Source organism: Pagrus major, chromosome 16 (assembly GCF_040436345.1).
Source record: "Pagrus major chromosome 16, Pma_NU_1.0".
In the NCBI taxonomy this organism is placed as follows: domain Eukaryota; kingdom Metazoa; phylum Chordata; class Actinopteri; order Spariformes; family Sparidae; genus Pagrus; species Pagrus major.
Window position 1 is genome coordinate 11,315,887 of NC_133230.1, and position 22,671 is coordinate 11,338,557.

The 22,671-nt window shown below is 41.7% G+C and overlaps 1 protein-coding gene across 1 annotated transcript in view; it reads right to left on the reverse strand.

Annotated features, from left to right (window-relative positions):
- The window catches only part of macf1a (microtubule actin crosslinking factor 1a), a 226,973-nt gene that overhangs the window by 86,367 nt on the left and 117,935 nt on the right, over positions 1-22,671 (reverse strand). The window contains exons 7-32 of the mRNA XM_073482905.1: positions 18,438-18,604; positions 18,011-18,123; positions 17,170-17,276; positions 16,497-16,616; positions 15,545-15,640; positions 14,999-15,126; positions 14,717-14,810; positions 14,096-14,250; positions 13,068-13,371; positions 12,405-12,533; positions 12,235-12,312; positions 11,194-11,355; positions 10,769-10,873; positions 10,304-10,399; positions 9,887-10,012; positions 7,200-7,352; positions 3,540-3,694; positions 3,311-3,437; positions 2,999-3,182; positions 2,196-2,362; positions 1,672-1,850; positions 1,444-1,582; positions 1,152-1,345; positions 739-898; positions 442-525; positions 116-223 (exon numbers count right to left, since the gene is read on the reverse strand). Coding sequence (XP_073339006.1) covers positions 116-223; positions 442-525; positions 739-898; positions 1,152-1,345; positions 1,444-1,582; positions 1,672-1,850; positions 2,196-2,362; positions 2,999-3,182; positions 3,311-3,437; positions 3,540-3,694; positions 7,200-7,352; positions 9,887-10,012; positions 10,304-10,399; positions 10,769-10,873; positions 11,194-11,355; positions 12,235-12,312; positions 12,405-12,533; positions 13,068-13,371; positions 14,096-14,250; positions 14,717-14,810; positions 14,999-15,126; positions 15,545-15,640; positions 16,497-16,616; positions 17,170-17,276; positions 18,011-18,123; positions 18,438-18,604 — 3,630 coding nt within the window. The remainder of the gene's footprint in view (positions 1-115; positions 224-441; positions 526-738; positions 899-1,151; positions 1,346-1,443; positions 1,583-1,671; positions 1,851-2,195; positions 2,363-2,998; positions 3,183-3,310; positions 3,438-3,539; positions 3,695-7,199; positions 7,353-9,886; positions 10,013-10,303; positions 10,400-10,768; positions 10,874-11,193; positions 11,356-12,234; positions 12,313-12,404; positions 12,534-13,067; positions 13,372-14,095; positions 14,251-14,716; positions 14,811-14,998; positions 15,127-15,544; positions 15,641-16,496; positions 16,617-17,169; positions 17,277-18,010; positions 18,124-18,437; positions 18,605-22,671) is intronic.

Genomic DNA, 22,671 nt, shown 5'->3' on the forward strand with positions numbered 1-22,671 from the left:
CCAGAAACAATTAAAAGACAGTAATGGTGATGGTAAATCATATTCACACCACAAAAAATAGACTGCATGTACAGTAGATTAGTTATCGCAAGAGTATGAGACTTTCGATCCTTACCTCCTGAGTGATGGCGTCAGAGGAAGAGTGCATCCTCCTCCTCTTGACAGGTGACTTGTGTGTGGATTCTACAAAGGCTCTGTAGGTCATCAGCTGTAGTTCATAATCCTGCAGAATACAAGAACAGTACAAGTTAGTAAAACAAGTAACTGTTCAATCATAACACACAGTTTTAAAATATAACACACTAACAACAATGCAGTGATAATTGGGACCACCATAGTGAAATAGCTCCATCAAAACTAAACTGCAAATAAAGTCAGAAAACAGTTTCACATATTTGCTATACTGTATATGAAAACAAACAAATAGAATCAGTCTCTTACCTTCACTGAGGTGCAGTACTGTTTGGAGTGAGTCTGGCACTCGTCTAGTTTGGTCTGGTTCTGTTCAATCTCAGCTACTAATGCCTGAAGAAAGGAATCCGTCAAAATAAAACATATCATTTATCTAAGTCTGTCAGATATAATTTTAAAGGAAACACCATCTGATGCAAACCAACATTTCTACCACAAATGGAGTCCATCATTCCTCAGAATCAATCCACTGCATTTATTTTTTGTCCTTCCAGGTAACCATCCATTCATCTGCAGATCAAAGTCCATGAAATCAGGTTTACTCACCGTCTGCTGGGCCAGCTGTTCAGACAGTGCTTTGCTGTCAGTCTGTCCAGCTTGTGTGTTTTCTTGTCTCTCTGTTGTTTCTTCGATCCAATTAATTAGAGCAGAATGACCATCTCTGTACTGCTGCAGGGCTGAGCCCAGAGCTTCTAGCTCAGTTTGTCTGCAATAAAAAAGAAACACAAAAGTATTTATTGTACGCATAGCCTAAGTTTCGTATCGAGAATGTGCACATACGTTTTTTTAAGAAAGGAAATGGGTTTTTTCATGTTCTATCATTATAAATTTCTCTAAATAATAAGACATTGGAACACAAGTTCAGTGCCAAAACATGTTGTCAAAACTTTTCAGTTTAAATGGTATAATAATCCTCTTCCATACACTCTTTTCTCTCATCTTCACCCTCTCCTGCTCACCGTGTCTCCATCTGTCTCTTGATTCCACTCCACCTCTCTGCCATCTGATTGGCTCTCTCCTGGTAGCGTTCCAGCTCAGGACTGCGGTCTGGGTGGAGCCTGCTCAGCCGAGAACCCACCTCTTTGGCTCGAACTACCTGCGATTGCAGGGACTGGAAGATGTCCTCCTGCTCGGCAAGCTCACCCTGCCACTTCTGGAAAGAGACCAAAGGATGCAGAGTCAAGGTTAGAGTTCACAACATTTCTCTTTAGCTGGATATAAGAGGGGTTTATGTGATAATGTGTCCCTTACCCCTAGCTGATCTCTGAGGTTTTGAATGGCTGTTGTGTCGGCAGGAACGATATCTTCTTCACTTAGTCTGCTCTCATTCTTCCTTACCAGGCTCTCTGCTTCATCCAGGCCACGCATTAGGATTTCTATTGTTTTTAACCTGAGGAGATAAAAGGTAAATAAATCATACATTTTGTGTGCGAAGCATTCATGTGTATTTCTGAGTGAATCAATAAACAGCTCACTTACTTTTCTAGGTAGACAGACGAGATGTTGTGCAGTTTGTCTGTCTTCTCCACAGCCTTATTGAGTTCAGATCGAAGGACGGGGACGCTGGAGGACGTCGGCTTCTCCTCGAAGAAACTGACGCAGCGACGAGAAACGTCACCCAAACTGGAGCGCAGGGCGTCCAGCTCTGACTGCAGTTTCTGGACAAAAAAAGTGATTTTAAATTAGCAAAATGAAGAGGTAAATAATGACCTACAGGAATAACAGTGAGTGATCCATTTACAGTCACTGAAAACACAATGGTCTACTTCTGGTGCACCTTTTTTCATTATAACACTAATATTTTCAAGAACTATTAGACCCATTGAGGCAGGTGAATCATTACCATAAATAAAATAACATATAATATATTTACCATCATATTGCTGTGTTTGTATTAGCACTTGAAATATATCTGTTAATAAAAGTAACTCTCTGGTCCATGTATTAACTTCATAAAGAGGTGTTGTTGCCTATTACAACCAGCAGATGGGGCTCAAACTGACCTCTTGCTCAGTAATCTGGACGGTGATGTCAGTACTGTCACCTGACAGCCGGCTGGGGGGCGGAGTTTCGATTCCCCTTAACAGTCTCTGCTCGGCCTCATTGAGGCGAAGGGTGATGTTCTGCAGCTCCGACAGGTAGGAACGTGAGACTGACTCATCCTTCTCCACTGGAGTGAGAGAAAAGAGAACAAAGAAAGAAGAAATAACGTTTTGGTTTAATTTATTTTGGGCATCAACAGTAAAACTGCAGACATTCTTGTTTTATTCAAAGTTTGATGACAAAATGAAGATGAATAACAGCCTTGGATGTTTTATTTAGCCTATGTCTCAAAGTAACTCGGTTCTACAGTTACAGTTATACAATTTAGACCATGTCACTGTAATTGTTAGTGGTCGACTAAGTGTTCAGATCCTTAACAGAGGTAAAAGTACTAAAATCACACTGTAAAAATATGAGTATTCAATTGAGTGTTTGGTTTATTATACATTAAGAAAACGTGCAACACCTTCACAATGTTTTTTTGTTCAACTAATAGTCCAAACCTGTTTTACAAAACACATTAAAAGTATTAAAATAAATTACAAAAGGAAAAGTAACCAGTAACTTCAGCTAAGCTACTGTCAGATAAATGCAGTGTCATTACAAGTATTATATTACCCTCTCAAATGTTGTGGAGTAGAAATATAAAGTTACATGAAAAGAGGTACTTAGGCTGACAATTACCAGTGGTGCAGTGTAACTAAGTGTTTAAGAGGTGTGTATGCATGCATCAGTGAGGGTATATTTGTCCGCTCCGTCTCACCAGTCTCCATGTTGAGCAGTAGGTTCTGACAGTGCTGCTGCGCTTGCTGGACCTCTTTCTCCAACTCTCTTCTCTCGCCTGGCGTGAACAGAGCGCTCTCTTTGCTGTCAGACAGGAAGTCGGCCAACTGGGACTCCAGGTGACCCAGGACCTGCTCCCGCTCTGCCGGAGACTGACAACGAACCTGACAGGTGACACCAAGGGGGACAGAAGGTAAGTACAACAGAGCAGAAGAAAGGCAAAGGAACAAAGATATTTAAAGAAGAATACAGACACAAACACAAACACAAACACAAACACAGTGAGTCTCACCGTGTCCAGATTCCATCCGGAGACAGTCCTGATGTCTTTGAGCAGGTAGTGCCAGGACACCACACTCTTCATGTTTATATGCAGCTGATGCCACAAAGACATGACCTTCTGGTACAACTGCTCTGTCCTGTACACATACAGAATATAGAACATGGGCATTAAAAACCAACGATAGCCGACTCACTGTGTTGAGAAATTTCTAGGAGAGTTAAAGTTCTCGGCTGGTTACCTGCTGGCTGTGTCCATGGCCTCCTGGTTCGGGGGCGGGACGGTGAAACACACTGAGGGGACCATGGCCTCGTTCCCTGTCGGACTGATCACCTTCCACTTGGTCCTTTGAGAGTTGTCCTCCAGCACACACTCCTCGCCTCGGGTTATGGTGATCTGAGAGGAGGCAGGGTTGCGAGATGGATGCAAAAAACAGAAACACATAGAGCGAGGGATGGAGCAAAAATGGAGGGGGAAAGATGGGATGGAGGAAAAAAAGACAGATGTTTGGAATGAGGAAGGTAACAAAAAGGAACAGATGGAGAGGATATGAAGAACAAGATGAAAAAATAAGAGAAAATTAACAGAAAGTCAGGAAATTATGATGTTTGAAGACAGGATGGATGAGATGTCAGATAAAAGAGAGGAAGAAAGGAAGGGAGGTGAGGAGAGAAAACATGTAAACCAAAAGTTGATAGCAACAAACTCATAATGCAACACAAAATGCAAACATTCATGAACTTCATGAAGTTAGCAGAAGCCCTAAAATGATATGACATTAGAGTCCTTCACATGTGGACTGAAAGCTGCTTTGCATTTCTTAAACTAAAAGCTTTTACTGTGAAAGCAGCAAATATTCTCCAAACTTACACAGAAGTTTAGTGATCCCTGGGCCGGGTTTCATAAATTCACCAACAAGGGAAACCCATTACTGACATGGTGATTTTGAGAAACCCAGCACAGGTCAAAACAAAGAGATCTGGGGTTAGAATCTGCAAAAGTGAGCTCTAAAATAAACACAAGGCAAAGCCATGACTGTGGGGAGGAATTTCAGAGCTGCACATAAAAGCCTACTGCTGTACTGCCTCCCCCACCCACCACCCTCTCTCACCCCATCCCTGCACACACACACAGTAATACATCAATAATGCAAAGCTATGCACATACAGTAAATACATGGAATGTAAATTGAAGCTTAAAGCTGTGACTTGTTACTGTCTGACTGACTGAAGCAGCCTCAGAGGCATGGACAGTGTTAAATTCAGTTCAGTTCAGCTCACTGATTGCCACCTGCCCTTATCAACGATCAAGTTTATCCTTATCTTTCTCCTCTTTTGTGCCCAGTGTTTGAATTCGAATGTAAAACAGGTGCCTCATTACGGATGTATTTCCTTACCACTTGTCCTATCATAGGTTTCAATGACAGGAAAAGTCCTTTCTTCCCATCTTCCCATTACAGAAACAATTCCTAAACTCATGGCTGTGCCCTATCAGACCTCATATTTTATCTCAGGAAATCCTTACTAGAACTCTAAACTTGATTCTTCAGTCGACACTTGACCTGTCATGCCTGTATCTGTGTTTAAAATGTACATGAGACTGCCTGTATGCATGACAATGGCTGTCTGATTTTACTTGTTACAGCAAGCTAGCTAGCTGTAATGAACAAGAAAAGACAGGCGTTAAATTTTGGTTTTAATGAGTCAGTAGCATTAATCATGTCGATGGAGAAGAGGATATACTGTATAAGTTAACAGGTTAATGTTAGTGTTAGTTCTCCAACAGACTAACAGACAGTTTTAGTCTCCTCAATAGTACAGTTTGAGTAGCCTTCTAATCATAATAGTGTTCATGCTGTTCCCATCTTTATTTTCATTGCCATGGTCTGTATGGCAATGACAAAAAACGTTACTGGCAGTTATTTTTTGGAAGACTTCAAACTGAGTTTCTGTAATGAGGCCCCAAGAGACTAAATAAAAGGTAGACACAGAGATGAAACTGTGTTTTTGTATCCACGTCTATTTGTATGTCTGTCTCCTGTCCCTATGGTCTTAATTTCAAAGAGCAACCAACTTCTTAAATTCAGTTGCTTTTTTTTTTTTTAAATTGTCTTTGGTCTGCCCACATTTTTTTATCATTATGCTCCTTGCGCCTTGCCATTTACTGATTCACCTGTGATTTGTTGTCACTACTACCCTAAACTTTTGAGAGAGAGCCCATTTGTCTCATTTTGTGTGTTAGGACACAACAGGTTGCTATATGTGCATATAAAGGTAAATCTATCTGGTTAACTTTTTAATAACTTATTTACAAATAGCCACGATTTAGCATTTTGTTGTGATAGAGATTAATTTGAAGACTGAAGTTGTGTTTGACTGGACAGGTAAAATACTACATTTGTTTTATATAGTTGTTTTCAGAGTTGTAGGAAATGCAATGAAGGGAAGGTAGAAGGACCTATTTCATACACACCTACTGATTAACTAATTTTAATCCAAGAGACCGACTAGGGCAGGAATCAAATTCACAGTGACCACAAGTTACATTACTGACACTAAAACCTGTAATCAGCTGATAAGAGAGGAGCAACCAGAGCAGTGCAGTGTGTGCAGTGTAAGTATCTGAGGTGAGAGAGGGAGAATATAGGCAGCTATACCTGAACGTTTGTCTTGCCAGCCCAGCCGACAGACGAGAGGAAGGGAAGAGTATGAGGAGGAAGAGGAGGAGGAGGAGGAGGGAGTGAAAAAGGGAGAGGCAAAAAAGGTACATGAGGGTATGGAGAGAGAGGAGGAGACACAGGAAAGTGAAGGAGAGAAAGATTACTTTTGGTCATGTGCATGTTTGTCCAGAAGTTTGGATATTAAATATCAGCACACACTGATTGTCTTTAGTATGATTTTCAACTCTGTGGCAGCCTGCATCGTTCTTGTTTATCTTCATTAGATCACTGATGAAATAGGGGACCAAACCACCTTCAATCTTCACCAGGATACGACACCTCACATACACTATGCTTCAGTGAACAAACTGACCCTGCGGACTCTCACACAGCAAACTAAAAATAGCAGCAGCCGCACGTCCACCCTGCAGGAGTGCTAGGTGCTGGTTTTCAAGAGAGCCCGCAAAGGGGATGAGACAGATGTATTATTGATTCGCTTTTAGTTTCCCTCAGGACATCACAGCTGAGAGTTAGAGGCAGAGAGAGACTTTACTTGTGTCGATGTATGTTATATAAAAGTGGCTCAGAGAGGAAAAACAACGCCCAACTTTTGGCTAATGTTGGGCTTTTACAGAGATCCAGAGAGCTTTCTGAGAACAAAGACAAAGATAAACTATTGTGAGAGCCACATAAGTGACAGATTCTGGATCACAATCATTATGCTTATTCAGCTTCCAAATTGAGAACTGCACCAATTTGTACTCGCCAGTAAAACAGTTGGAGCAGTTACCAAAAAAGATCCACTGCTTTAGTTTATTCATCATTATGGACCACCTAGGCTGAAAGAAGAGGTACTCATCAATCTGAAGACAAAATAAAATGTTCAGGAAGCAGCTAAAATAGACAGCCACAAAGTGACTGTGGAAAGGGGCTTGGAGAGGAAGTGTAGGGCAGAGAAGAGGCGGTTGGTGGTGAGGGTTAAAACAATAGAGTGGTGAGTTCAGTGGTGAGCGGTACTATATGTATACACATAGTTTTGAAAAGGATTCCTCATATAAACCTCATTAAACACAAATCTCTGAGCGCTAAGGTGGAACAAGAGGGACTGGATTATTTTATCTCAACTCGATGAACACATTTCTAATTTGTCAGTGTCAGAAACTTAAAGTAACTTTTTCCTGACAGAACGAAAACATGCACACCAGCATGTTCTTTGAGTATAATAAATGGTGGGTCTCATACCTCTATCTGTCTGTAGTCGCAGATGGCTTTGATGGGTGTTGTGGTTCCCAGGGTGCTCTCTGCGCTGCGGGGGTGGAGCTGCACCAGTGTCTTGGCCCGGCCCACCAGGCTCGCCACTGTACTCCGGTACTCAATCAGCTGCTCCTTCTCCTCCTACAGGGCAGAAAAAATAATCACTTAAGTATGTAATTCATCAGAATGTTCAGACTGACTAATGGACCACAGGCAGATGCTTAAATGTTTTTTTTTTTGGTGTGCACACTGTAAAGACTAGACAAGAGTATGAGTCTACAGCCATGCTCTCAACTCTCAGATGCTGTACTTTAGCAGAGTGGTGCTTTGAGCTTAATGCTAATGTTGGCACTCTTACATGCTTACAATTATAATACAATGACAAGCTTACAACATGCTGATGTTCAGGAGGTACAGTGTTCACTGTCTTAGTTTAGCATGTTAGCATTGCTAACTTTTGCTAATTAGGACAACACATAAAGCACTACTGAGCCTGATGGGAATGTCATTAGTTTTGCAGATATTTTGGTCATTAGAGGTGATAGTAGTTCAGTCCTCAGGGACTTGGCTTGGGAACAGGAGGGCTCCTCTGGCTCTGATATGTTACAGAGCTTGAAGTGGTAGCTGGAGAGCTGCCAGTTCACCCCCTTGGTACTGACGGGGGTGTCCTTGAGCTTTGAAACCCTGTCTGTTTGGAGAGCCAACTATGTGGCAGTCCTGTCACTCCGAATTCTCATTACTAGTGCATGTCTGTAGGCCCTATGTGTGTGCATATGTGTGTATTTCAGGCCTAATCAGTCAGTCTGGACCAAAGTGGTGGACCGACTGACCGACACTGCCATCTCTTCACCCAAACTGCTGGTGTGACACAAACCTGTGTTATAAACCAGCTGGTCCGGCACATAATAACTAGCCTGTTAGCTAGCTGACATGAGTGGACTCAGCTGCTTGTGTTAGCTTGTCCACTAACCATTAAACATTTAAAAGGTGTGTGCTTCACCCTGACAGGTAGAACTACATTTTATTTCTGTCTTGCCCCAAGCAGAGAGACTCATTAAGGATTTATTAGAGAGAGACACAAACAGAGACAGGTAGAGAGAGAGGTACAGAAAGATAAAGGTGAAGGAGAGGTAGAGATAGAGTAAGAAATGAACAGTGAAAGCTAAGAAGGGGGGCAGCATAAATAACTTTATACATTACACCCCTGAAATGAATTTTACACTGAGATGGCATTCGCTGCAGTCAGTACTGCTTAAACAAATTATCTGACAAGCTGGGGAGAATAGAAATGTGGGCGCATGAGTGATTACAAATTGATTATCACCACGTCAACAGCTATCATGAGAAGAGTGATTAGATTATCAGAGAAGCATTGCTTCAATATAGTTCCTCGAAAAAGTCGAGGTGCATCAGTGTCCGTATGATGACCTTGTTATCAGATTTTGCACCAAATTACAAAGACATGTTTTATCTACCTTCAGTGACAGCAAGTACTTATGAAATCTAACTATATCTGAAGAAGTGACATAAATCAAAAGAGAGGGCAAGGTTTGATCAAACAGCCACTGCTTAAACTCTAATATCTGCCGACCAGAGGGTGAAAAGGCTGATCAAATCCTCTCCTCAGGTATTATGAGAGTTTAACAAAAGAGAGATGGGGCAGAGTGAACTGGAAACTTCACTGACTGGAGCTGGAAACTGATTAACACACACAAACAGAGGCAGACAGGCAGGCAGACACAAACACACACAGACGCAAACACATTTCGGTAGCATGTGAAAATATCCACGTTCTGTACGTAACAAATCTGAGTGCACACAGGTCTGTGAAAACAGCAGCTGTTTGTGACAAAGGAACAGACCATTTTAATGAGAGGACACGCTCACTGCTCTGGCCTGTGGAGCGGTGCTCACACTAACTCTGCCATCTGTTTGAAGGTGTGTGTGTGTGTGTTTGTGTGTATGTGTGTTTGTGTGAGGTAGGTGTGAAGATGGCAGTCTCATGAATGTGCCACAGGAGGGATGATTCAGCGAAGCTTCTCTTTAACAGATTACTTCATCCTATCTTGTGGGGTGCTGCAGTTGCCTGAGGCAGAGCACAACAGTCAGGAGGACACTGGTATGCCAACACTTGTGTAGGTCTCTGTTGCTCCTGTGCTATGAAGTTATAAATGGCCAAATAGAGGCTTGAACATGAATGTTTCCTCAAAATTTCGCATGTGTAGGTTTGTTCTGTAAACACAGGGTGGCAGTATGACTTCTAAACCTGAAGGAACACAGTAAACTAGTATAAAAATAAGACTTAACATCCATCAATTAACTATATCTGTATTTATCCTGCAATGGTGCATGTGACCAGAGTATTGGTTGGCAGGCCAGCTTAGGGTTCGGGTAATGGTATCCAAAGAACAGGGTAAACTTGACTTGGAGAACCATACACTGGTATCTTGACTACCTTGCTCAAGGGCACTGACACAACTGAGGTGGGTGAGTGCCTTCAATTAAGTTTATCTGTTTAGTCAGTCAAGGAATTTATTGGCTTCATGAACTGCAATTAAAATACAATTCATATTAAACATCTGAGGGGTAATAGAATTATAAAATGCTGTATATGAAAGTGAGAACTGAAGTTAAAAAAACTGAAATATGCAGCTGAATGAAGTAGATTATTGTACCATTGAGTCCTGCAGCAGATCTTCCAGTTTGCTCAGTCTGCTGTTCTTGTCACAGGTGTACTGTCTCTTGATGGTTTCTTGGAGCTGGCGCAGGTACGACTCACACTCCCGAGCGTCACTCATAAACTGACAAAGAGACGGAAAAGAGAAGATCACAATTAATTTCACAGAAACCTGTAGAGGACAGCGGACATGAATTACTTTCTGTAGATAAGGTATCTGTAACTATTCAATTCCCCAAACTCGAATGGGCATCATGTGGTTGCAGCCAGAGGGGATATAAGGGAAGTGAAATAAACATATTCTTAGGACATTTGCGTGTATTACTCTGACATGTACACTATATCCTGCCAATGCTACAGATTTGTTTATGTTTCTAAATTCTCAGTATAGTTTGTTCCTTGTTAGTTGCCTCACCTGGAAGTACGCCGTGTTGTCTTTAAGGTGCTGCTCGACACACACACAGAGCTGGTTCACCCACTGCCACTGAGTCTGCAGGGCTGCACTGTAAGCCTGATCATACAGAAATATGAAGAGAGAGGCGGAGAGAGTGAAACATTACTGTCACACAGCAGTTACATACAGTACAAGATTACAACGGTAGCTACAAGGCATCAACAGGGATGCTGATCAACACCTTTTTCTGACCTGTATTTTTTTCAACTGTGCAGTGAGAAAAGGTAGAATATGTTTACAAATCAGCATCTACAGGCTTTTTAAAATGCAACAAAACAAAACCAAAAAATCAAGAAATGCAAGTATCAAGGAGCATTTAAACCAAAGCATTTGGCTTTAACTGTTCCTACAAATTAAGTCAGAGAGAGGCAAAACCCAACATCTTTAAAGGTCATTCAGTCAGACTGAATAAAGTCAAAGATTCACCTCCACGGTCTGTTTGGCTGGATGGTTCTCCTGACACAGACGGTTGGCCGTTTCCTGGAGTGACCGCATCACTTCTTGTTTTTCATCCAGTTCTAACCTCATTTCCTGTAAACACAACAGGGAAAAAAGAATAGTAGATTACGGGATGATTATAGTGCTGGCCTGATGTAAAAATAGTGTTTCTGTGCATTTAAACTGTTACTTTCAGTCCTGATATATGTGGGAAAAAAATTCGGAGATAATGGTGTTCTTTAAGAAAATGGAAGGAGCTTGTTTAATCTATGGCGGACGTTTTCTTTCAATTAGAGACGCGATAACATCCTTTTTTCTGTAATGTTCTAGAGGTTTGTGGTCTATGCTGTGTGTTTTCTGACTTGACAGAGGAAACCATCAGTGCATCTGTTCACCCTCCTCCCTCCACTCACACTGTATAATTCTTTCTTGGCGTTCATGTTGGGGTTGTTGTCGCTCCAGTCGAAGGCAATCTCCTCCTCCTCCCTCTCGTTGAGCCAGATCAGCTCCTCAGTGCAGTGCGACACAAATGCGTGCAGGCTCTCCAAGCTCCGCAGGCGCCATGACGAATGTTCCTATGGCAACCGCACAAACAAACATCATTGTCATGCTGATCAGCAGTGCAGAGACAGAGACAGATATAAAAGCAAATTAAAAAAAACTTCCTCTATTTTGGCTGATTGTATTATACTGTTGGTTTTGGTGCTTTTACAGGGATTAACAACAACTTTCCAAGGAGACCATCAGAGCAAACAACCGGCATTTATTGAACCATTTTTACATGAGATTATCTAACATGAAGAATTCATCTTTTGACAGGCATTATTCTCTAAAATGCTTTTTATTTAAACTATCAACAAAGGCATTAAAGTAGATTTTTTTACACACCTCTACTGCCCTACTTAAATTCATAGTTATATGGTATATATATCATACTATTTGTGGTTTAGAAATATAAAGTTATTGTCAAAGGTTCTTCAGGGTAATATTATTTCTTAAGTTGCTCTATTACATGTGCATTTGCAAGTACATACACACAAGACTGAGAGGACAATGTGACGCTTCAAGAGTGAAATATTTAATATTTTTAAAAAGGAAGAAGGAAAGGGTCTTTTAATTCAAGAACTACAAAGAAAAATTCACGAGCAAGAGTGCAAACATAGTGTCAGGAATTAATAACACAAGTAAACCAAAATGATCTTAAGAGACAATAACAGAAGCAAGAGGAGACAAAGAAATTAAAATAGAGAAGGGGGGGATTCCGGGTAAAGGAGCAAAAAGGGGGCTGATGCATAATTGTCTGAGAGTCTTGAGAGTACTGTCATGGTCTAATTGGATTAACAAGGGAAGGGGGTGAAGTGAGAAACAAAGAAAAATGTTACCTCAAACACACACACACACACACACACACACGCACGCACATACAAAACCACAGTTCTTTCTGTGCGACTGACCAGTAGTTTGCAGTATTGGTGCTCCAGCTTGGCCAGGGTTTCAGAGTAATTATTCTTGAAGTTGGGAGAAACTTTAGCCTGAGGGAGGAGACAGTAAAGCTCCATTACAAAGAACAACTCACAGCAGAAAGATGTCTGTCTTCATGTATAAGTGATGTGTGTGTGTGTACCTCATAGCTGCGTGCCTCCTGTAGGCTGCTCATTAGCTCCTCGACTGCAGTGTGTATGGTGTTGTGCTCTTTGAGGTTGTTTTCTACAGTGGGAAGGTCTGCGCCCCATTCAGCACGCTCCAAAAGCTCCTGAAACACACAGAAACAAAGATGAACACTGGTCTAAAAACTTTAATATTTTATATTTTTATCCAACTGATAAAAGAAAATGTTCTCAACAGTTTTTTGCTCTTATTTTTTATTTACTTTTCTTTTTTAAAGGACTTTAAAGTTTCAGATGAATGTGTTGTCAAGCTTGTAACGCCTTTTGAATGGAGATTTAATTTTGCTAAGGAAATTTTAATGCTATTTAATCTTAATTAATGGAAGAATTAATCACATTTCTAACCCTAAGAATCTAAGATCCACTTCATGACATCAAAATATTTTCTTAAAATATCGTATGGAGCAAAAGCTTCTCATATTTGGGGGATTTCTTTTCTCTGTTATATATCATTTTCAAATTAATATCTTTGGGTTTTGGACAGACACTTGAGAATTGTAATAGTCATTTTTCCTACTATTTCTTGACATTTCATTTACTAAATTATTAATAGGCAAATTATTTGATAATGAAAATAATCGTTAGTTGCATCTCTAAATTTCAGTGTTATAGAGACTGACCTGCGTCTCCTCTACCCATCCAAGCAGCTCGTAGATGAACCTCAGGCTTCCTTCATCCTCTGATGAGGACATTGCCACCAACTGGGAGCGAGCCATTGGTCGCCGCAGGAGTGCGGCTCCAACTGCTCCCACAGCGCCCACAGCTCCCAGCAGCGTCTGCCCCAGTGTCAGGCCGCTGTCTGTGGCTCTCTGGCTGGTGTGCTCTGCCCCAGTGCTGCCCAGCGCCTGAGAGAAGTGGCCTTTCCTGTAGACGCTGGAGCACTGCAGTCTGAGGGAGACCAGCTCCTCTTGAAGGCAGGACACTCTGATGATGTCAGACAAAAACATTTAGTTACTGGAGGGGAGACAATTACTTATTCCTTGTTGTTTTTCAAACAGTGACCCTCTCTTAAGGTCTTCAACTATAAAGCCAGAAATGCATTAAACTCAAAATGCGTTACCAACTCACTGACTCCATTTAATGGTTAAATTATAGGAGAATAACAAAAGAGCAGAGTGTTGGTTTTCTGTGAGGTTTGTGGGCAAACTGCTAAAAGGAAAAAGGTTAAATAATGCATATTTTCCTGTGCTTATAATGATCTTGAAATGTATGTTCCTGTTAAAATGCATGTTCTCTGTTAAGCTCATAGTTGCATTAAAGAGCTTCACAAAATGGCAGTTGTTCATTTCATTCAGTTTCATAATGTTAGTCTAAAACTCATGGAGTTGCATGCTGATGAGCCACAAAATGGAGTTTCTCTTTCATCATTTTTTCACACCACTGATTCACATCAGAGCACCTTTACACACTCGATAAACAGCAGCGGGATAGAGCACATTAACTGTAGCAGATAATTATGGGATTTAATGGCAAACACAATGCACGTTGTTGACCCAACATTAAGTATAATGAGCTGTTTGTATTCCTGCTAATTGTCTGTATGATACTAATTAATTACACTGGACACTCATTCCATATTAGAGTGAACCAGGTCGGTCACCTCTATAGAGTCAAAGCAAACACCATCGACCGCTCACTCCACACTCACCTGAACGCCAGCTGCTCCACCTGGTAGTATTTCTCATCTCGGAGGACTTTAAGCTCCTGGTTGAGCTGTCTGATGAGAGACTCGCAGTCCTGCAGGTAGCAGGCCAGTTCTCTCTCACACTGCACCGCCTCGCCGCTCTCCATTCGAGACATATCCTGGACACCAGAGGAGGCAAGCTTTAATAAAAATTGTCTTGTTTGTCTATCAGCTAAACTTGGCTTCTGAACAGCTCGGCAAGTTTAGTGTTTATCGCCGGATTTAGTAAACAAGCAAAAACTATGTGGACAAAGAAAACATGGAGATGGTTGAAAACCCTATTGAACATCAACAACTTTGATAAGAATCTTTTCCAAGCCCAAAAACATAAATATGATAGAGGCAAAGAGGAAAGAGCTGGACTATTTATATTAAGTACGTTTATGTCCAGACTGTGTTTGCAGAAAGCAGTGCAAGTGGTGAGGGAATATTTATTGCCCCAGAAGGGCACTTGCTTTTACAGCTTGTACACATTAACATTGCCACACCGAATTATCCAACATTTACCCAACATAATCCCCAGGATCCTGCATGTGTGTGCGTAAGGAAATTGAAAAGAAGTTGTACGGGAGGTGCAGTACTCACCGCCTGGAGTGTGTTCTTAGCGAGCGTGAGTTTCTCCTCACAGTCCAGAGCCATATTCTGGATCTTATTGGCCCTCTGAAGCAGCAGCTCTAGCCTGAAAACACACACACACACACACATATATAGAGGTTAAAGGAGCATGTCCTTGAAAATCACACTTGATGAGAAATTGACCACGAGGAGTTGCATCAGCGTTTTTGATTTAATTACTTGCATCCTGCTGAAAGTAGATGTTTGAATGGATTTCCGTGCATGCGTGTGTATCAGTGTGTGTGCTTGTACCTCTCCACAGCTGGCCGTAGAGCCTTCTCTCTCTCCAGCATCTCCAGGATGAGTTTGCCCCACTCCTCCTCGAGGTCATTGGGGTGGAGGCCCTGAGGCAGCTTAATACGACCAAACTCTATCCACACCTGGACACACACATGGTGAGTATATATTTACCATCCCATCATGCTTCAGTGGAAGTGCACACACTGTAAAACACTAACAGACTCCATTAGAAGCCTCCATTACATCAGAGTTATATTTATGAGCGATCACACCACAGACAAACACTGTGGTAACATCAGCTGAGTGAGGATAAAGGAGTGTGTTTGTGCTCAATCAAACAATCTGCTGCATTGATAACAGCAAATCGGAGGAAAAGACTTCGCTTCAGGGAACAAAATGTATGACTCAACTCCCACTGACACACTGATAACAAAACTTCTCTCACAGACACACTCCTCATCCCCCTGAGCTGAACCCCATGATGCACAATAAGCTCTGCGCATGGTGCCAAATGTTGGTCAACTTCCCCTCCGACTCCTCCCTCTGTTCGTTTCTCACCTCCAGCAGTTTGTAGAGGTGTTCGATGTGACCTTTCTCGATCTCCTTCGCTGGGATCTCTGTCTCTTTGAAATGGACGTACTCATTGTAAAGTGCCTGAAGGACGAGAAACAGAAGTTACTGATGAGTGCTGTGGGGTCAACATTATCACAGGCTTTGTTTAAGGTCAAACACCACATCAATACGCATTATCAGAGGGTAAGCTTTGTAATCACAGCCTCTCTCTCTGGGTGGTCATTAGCCAGTTTCTCAACTGTCATCTCAAGCTACTTATTTGACTGCTTCGTTTTTATCTTCCACCTTCTTTTCTCGTGGCCTTTAGACATCACATCAGCCATTAATCGCTCACAGCAGCATCCTTTCTCACATCATTGTTTCTACACCGTGCCTCTGCCCTGCAAATTAATTCCTTTTAATCTGAATTCTTCACCTCGCTCGCCGTCCACCTCAGTCTGCTGTTGTCCATTTTATCAAACGCTACCGCCCCCTCCCCTCCCTCTATCCCTATATATGTTCTCTCAAGGTTTAACAGAAATTGCTTTGTCAGTTCTCTTTTTCCCTGGCTGCTTGTTGTTTAAACTGAAGAGAGAAGCTGACAAAACACAAAGGGATTTCATTCCCACCCTTTTAAAGAAAGTATTCATGTTGCTTTGAAGTCATTTAGATTACAACAACTTAGATAATACACCTACCTCTGTTTGTTACTAATTTTCAAAGGATTTAGTGGTAAACTCTTGCTATTTTCCAGGGGTATGGTACTTTAAACTTACTACAAAAAAGGGGGTTGCTGTCTACCCTCAAAAATCACTTTCCCTCCCCCCTTTCCTCTCTTTTTGAACACAAACTCTAATGACAATTTAAAAGAGACGCAACAAGAAACTGCATGCATATGATGTAAAAATAAATGGCTTCAAAGTAAAAAATCTACATTAAACCAATTTTGGGTTCTCACCTTGAGTTCCACAGGGTTTTGTGGGAAGTTCTTGTTGGCCATGAGGGCCGTATGCTGGCGGCTCCACTGGAGCAGAGAGGAGAACCTGGACTGGTACTCTGACCAGCGCTGGTCCACCTCCTGATGATGGAGGAGAGAGGAAGAGGAGGAGGAGATGGAGGGAGATAAGAGCCGTGATTTCTCAATGGGAAATCAAATATTATGACTCACAGACTGTGATGAATACAATTTACCAACAGGCTTCGTTTTACAAAAAGTAATTTATAATAAATGACTACAGCACTATGAAATTGCATAATTATTTGAAAGTTCCACATCATTACTCAAGAAGTTGCACACTTGAATAGCAAATAGAAATGAGAATAATACATTTCTGCTGAGAACTGAAAAAAGAAATGAAGAAATGAAAAAACAAATTAAAAAAGTATTTAAAAAATGGACAATAAATGAAGCAAAACAATGACGAATGATATGAATACAAACTAATTCATTTGCTTTAAAGTATAAGACAAAAGCAGCAATGTGACAATCTTTACTGAGGATGCATGTACGCTGAAGGAATACAGTTAAAGCCAAAAGAGAAAGATGCCACATCCATCTATGATGAGCTCAAACTTAAAAATGGTTACACAGTAAAAAGTGTTGTAAATGGGTGGAGTAGAATGTGACATACGTTTGCAACGATGCCCTCTCCACCCTCAGGGATCTTGGGGAAGGCATCATAGATGGAGGAGACGTAGGTGATGACTGACTTCTCATCTGGAGATGGAACATCAACGTCTGAAGAGAAAGAAGGCAGGAAATTAGACAGAAGACTGAAAACCCTGGTGATAATTTCCAAATCACCAGCTTTTGCTCTGAATTAAACAAAATTTAATAAATAAAATGTCAAACTCAGCAACTAGAAAATAGCAAGATATTAAAAAATAGCCATGCTCTGCACTTTGTGCTATAAACAAATGCTCGTTTACAGCATAATTACAGCGGCATCAGTTAAACAGAATTAGACCATTACTACAAGTAAGAGAATCACTGGCTGTAAAAATGCAAAATGCTCAGATGAGACATCAACTCATGATCAGTTGCAGCAAGGTCAACATCAACCAAAATGACTCTTTCCCTGATATGAAAATATACGGCCATAAAGAGAGTATTTACAGCTAGGCAGAATATAGGAAGCTAGAGCTGAAGACATTAAGGCTAGAGCGGTAAAAATAACGGTATTTACTAGTCAGTCATTAGTCATGGCTGCAACGTACTAATGTTGACACACTTCCAAAATAAATGCTGGAAACGAGACAAACAACTTCATGAGCAGCATAAATAATGTTTAGTTGTTGACTTCTTCTTTTATTAGGAATCCCTGGACATGAGCTGCATTAGGCAAATCTCAGTTGTTTGTTGAGAGTAGTAAGTATTATAACCTAACGACGGTCAGAAAGTCAGCCGCAGTTCTTCCCTGAACGGGCAGTGAGTCAGTTAGTCAGTTTATTTATTCAGATTAACAGTCTCACCCTCAGCGTCCAGCAGTCTCGTCACCCCTAGCGACTCAGCGATCTCAAAGGCCTGCTCGAGGTTCTCCCGGTTACTCTGGTGTGACACCACCTCCATGTCGATCAGGTCTGGCCTGGATATCATACACAGAGGGAACATGTTAGTGCACCTTTGTGTGTATGTGTGTGTGTTGAGCAGATTTGGGCCTATGTTTTTCTGAGTACTTATATATCAACTTAGTGTATGTCCAATCAAGCATTTTCTCAATCTCAAACAGTTTAACTCATTTTGAAGTGTCACTGAGAAGGGGTTAAATGCTTATTGATGAGAAACATTTTAATTGTTACTGGCGTCTACTGTGAAAAAAAATCAAGTAACTCCATTCTGAATTCAGACTTTATAACCACTAACTACTTAAAAAGGTTACCCTGCTGTCCATCCTCTTACCTGTATCTGTGCAGCAGAGCGTTGAACATGCGTCCGTCGCTCCAGGATGAGGTGAAGTTGACACAGCGGAGGCCGGGATAGCCTTCTGTCGCCTGCTGGCTCCATATTAACAGCTTCTCTTTGGCAGTGAGGTCGCCTGACTCGCCGCTCACATAAATCTCTGAAATCTGGAGGGAACAGGGAGACAGAACAGGGGTTACTACTGGGATTCACCATTTCTCCTCTGAATAAACGTGATCAGAAAGACAAAATGCTAAAGACAGAAAACGGTAATTCTCTGGCGACTGGTGTTGCTAAAGTCCACAATTCTGAGCCTATTTTGCAGAATCCATCATGGTACATTCACATAAAAAAAACATAGGAATTCAGGTTATGCTTAAAAGATCCCGCTGAATCTAGTAATAATATCTTGAGGCATCTCTATAGCAGTCTCATCATAGCAATACACAGTAGACAAAATGAGCTTCACTCTCACATAACGTCCCCATTACAGAACCGCAGCCACAATGAGTCGGCAGAAACAACCGCCTGCTGTGAATATATGAGACGCTGGAGAGGTTTTAGTCACTTTGATTCAAGCTGTCGTCTTCCTATGAACCTCTCATTCATCTTCTGTATCTGAACGGTTTTATGTATTCCTATATTAATGTGTCTGTTTTTCCCAATTTTCATTCTCGCTCCATCATCTCCAGTCTAGCCTGCTCATTAGCTCGTGTGCCCCCACCTACCCCAACACTTTGCCTCCTCTCCTTCATCTCCTTCTGTCTCGTGCCCGTGCCCCCCCCTCCCCAGCCTCGATCTGTCTCTTCAGTTTTTCGTGCTCTTTCATCTGTTCTGCCTCAGATGCTGATCAATCTGCTCTGCCTTCTCATGCTCTGCCTCTTCTAAAGCCAGTCCTAGTTGAATCAATTCCCCTTTGATTTTCATTGATCTTATATTGAACACCAGAGATGGAGTCATACGTACCACAAATAGTTTTGATTTTGCATTATCAGTCAGATTTTAGGAGTGGGCTTTGCACAGCTCCTGAGAGCACTAAAGCACATACAGTCTATGTTTACCAAAGGCCGAGAGAGAAGCTTCCATGGAGTCAGACAGATACTGTATCAATGTGTTCTGACCACTTAAGCCATTTTTCCTCAGCGTCCTTCTTCTACTCAATTTGCCCTCTTTAGGTCCCACTGTCCACGGTGACAAAGGCAGAGTGATGTACATGCAGTAACTGTCAGTGCTTGGCTGCTGTTCTTGTCATCAGTATTCTTCTGCCATCCCTTACTGTCCTACACTCCTCCCTCTCTCACTGTCTTCCTGTCTCCGTCTCTCTCCCTGCTGCTGATATAGAGCAGTATGAAAGTCCAGTGTGTGCCAGGAGACTGCAGCAACAGCCAAAAAGACACGGAGAGGGAGGGAGAGGAGCGAGAAGGGAAAAATAGAGAAAGAGTACAAGGCCAGCAACGGAGGAGAGGGGGTAACTTGCAATGACATACTGCATGAAGTTACCAGTTTCTCATTTGTTGAAATTCGAAGAAAAAGACATAAATCGCCTCAAAAGTCAGATGTACGAGTATGTTATCCTAGCTTAAGAATGCTTACAGGCAATCTGAAACATCACACACCAGCAGCCATTACCGACACATCCATCCACCATAAAGTGTGTGATATAAGAAGCAGGTCGGCATTTCTTTCTGTGTCTCATTGAGTACACATATTAAAGACCAATAAAAGAATAATAAAAGAAGCTGTGACTTGAATGGGAATCTTCAAATGTAAATTCTGCTGTGTAGAATCCTGCAGAGCTCTGTCTCTCTGTATGCATCCACAACCTCCTTTGCAGAGAAACACAGAGCTTGTAATCCTCCATCTGAATATTGATACAGCTTTTTGTGTGAGGGCTGCATCTGCACAGACAGCCTACACTCCCACTGTAACAGTATCTCATCCAGCACTTACTGTTGTGCATGTCTGCCGTTCATTTATTCAGAATATGTATATATACAGTATATATTAATCTCACTCTCTAGGAGCTGTATTGGAGGTACTCCGATTTTGACAGCAGAAGAACTGTGATAAAATATTCTAAACACAAGGTTCAGTAGCTTTGTCAGGAGCTTTTGACTGTATCTCACTGCTGACTTCAAAGAAGGAAAGATTCTTCAGTGAAAGGAGCTCGTTATCATATGACCAAAGTACAGACCTTTGATCAGTTTCATTTGATGGAAGAGGCAATAAGGAATAGACACATGCTCTGTAAAAGCAATCGAACCTTGAATTTAGAATATTTCATCAGATGTACATGTTCCTACAATCAAGCATGAACCTTTGTGTTCTCTGTTTCAAACTGTACAAGTTGTCTATTTTAAGGAAACTGAAAACTGTAAATTATAATGCCATTATGACATATTGAAACACCTGACTAGCAGACTAGTTTATGCATGTTGTGAAGCTAACAACCTGTGCAGTCATATCAGTTTACTGGGTATCCAGCTAGCACATACAGCCCAAAACCAACAGTAAAGTCATACAGGTCCTGACACACCAAGCCAAAAATGTCACCCACTGAACTCGGTTTCTCCTTTTTTTTCTCCTCTGCGTCTTCGCCAGTGCCATTTGCCACTTTTTATCAAACATATTCTCAATGCAAACCTACTACATTTGCGAGAGTGGTGTCAAAAATGGTGCTGAATCATAGAAACAGTTTGTATATTGGCAGAGAGGCATTTCCTTTCACACAGGCTCAGAGCATACAAGCTTGTTGGCCATCGGCTGTAGTATTTGCGGTTTGTTCAAGTGCAGCTTATTGGCCGAGACACAGGAGACATGAGGCGACGCAACAGTCGGCCATCGTTGCTGCTAGATTGTTGATGTGAGTTTGGTTTGTCAAGGCCAGTAACGATACGGTGCTTCCTGTCCAAAGCACCCCAGGAATCCCATCCTTGGTCGTTCACACATCCACTCACACACCAGTGGAACAGCCTTCGGGAGCAATTTGAGGTTTAGTATGTTGCTCAAGGGCACTTTAATGTGCAGCCAAGGGATTCAGGGATCCAACCACCGACGTTCCGATTTTGGACAACCTGCTCTATCTCCCGAGCTACAGCTGTCCTCTGTTATAGTAACATGTAATTAAGTCTACCTGAGGAGATTGTTTACTTTTACTTAATTACTCCCAACACAACAGATGTCTTACAGGTTTCTGTCTTTCTTGTAGTTCTCGACTGGACATCCAGGATTTTGCTGGTCATGGAGACTACACGATTTGTAGCACAACAAGACTTCCTGCCTCAATGAATGCACATGTGACGAGGTAAAAATTCCAGTGTATTTTTACAGAAAGAAAACTCAGTGAAGGCAATTGCATACTAATTTTCACAGAGTATAATTTACGGTGAGTAAATACCACACACTAAAAAAGAGATCACAGCACTGGTCACATGGCATGATGGAGTTAATGTGAGCAACACAGGCTTCAAGGGTTGTGTGTGTTCTGTAACCACAATGTATGAATATATCATATCACATAGTGTGCAGGTATGTGCATGTTTGAAGTCCTGGTGTTACTGTAAGTCTTAACACCTATCTCTGCAGAGCTGCTGGATGTACTGCATATATATCCACACGTGATGTATAAGCATATGTATGTATGTGCCTGTCTAAATCAGCCACTGGAGTGTTACTGCAGGTAATTATAGCACCAAGTGATCAGAAACACAAAAAAATGTGTTTGAGATTAGAGAAAGTGGCAGCAGCGTTCAGTGCAGCCATGATTCAGTCACAAACATCCATGCTCCACTGGGAGCCCCCTGGGGCTCTGGACCAAGCCTCTTTTAGAAACATGGCCTCTTTGAAGTTTGTGGGGAGAGGAGGGAGGGGGAGGGATGGACGGGGGAGATAACAGTGATGGGAGAATGGAGGGTGGACAGGAAGAGAAGATTAAAGAGGGTTTAATTGTTGTTTAACAAAAAGTATCTCTGTAAAATACGGCTCCAAGTGCTTAAACAAAAAGATGGATGGATGAAGGATGGATAGACTCAGACACAGTAGGACGGGTACATGGATAAAAATATGAGTGGTGGGTTTAATGTTTGGTAGGAATCCCCTTGAGGCTCTGCGAAGCAGCCGTCTCACTGATAAATGCGCATTTCAAATCCCTTTTTATGCAGAGAAGGGCGTCTCACAAACCCAACATACTAAGGGCAGCTGCACTTTAGACCAAACACAGAGGCATCCTGACACA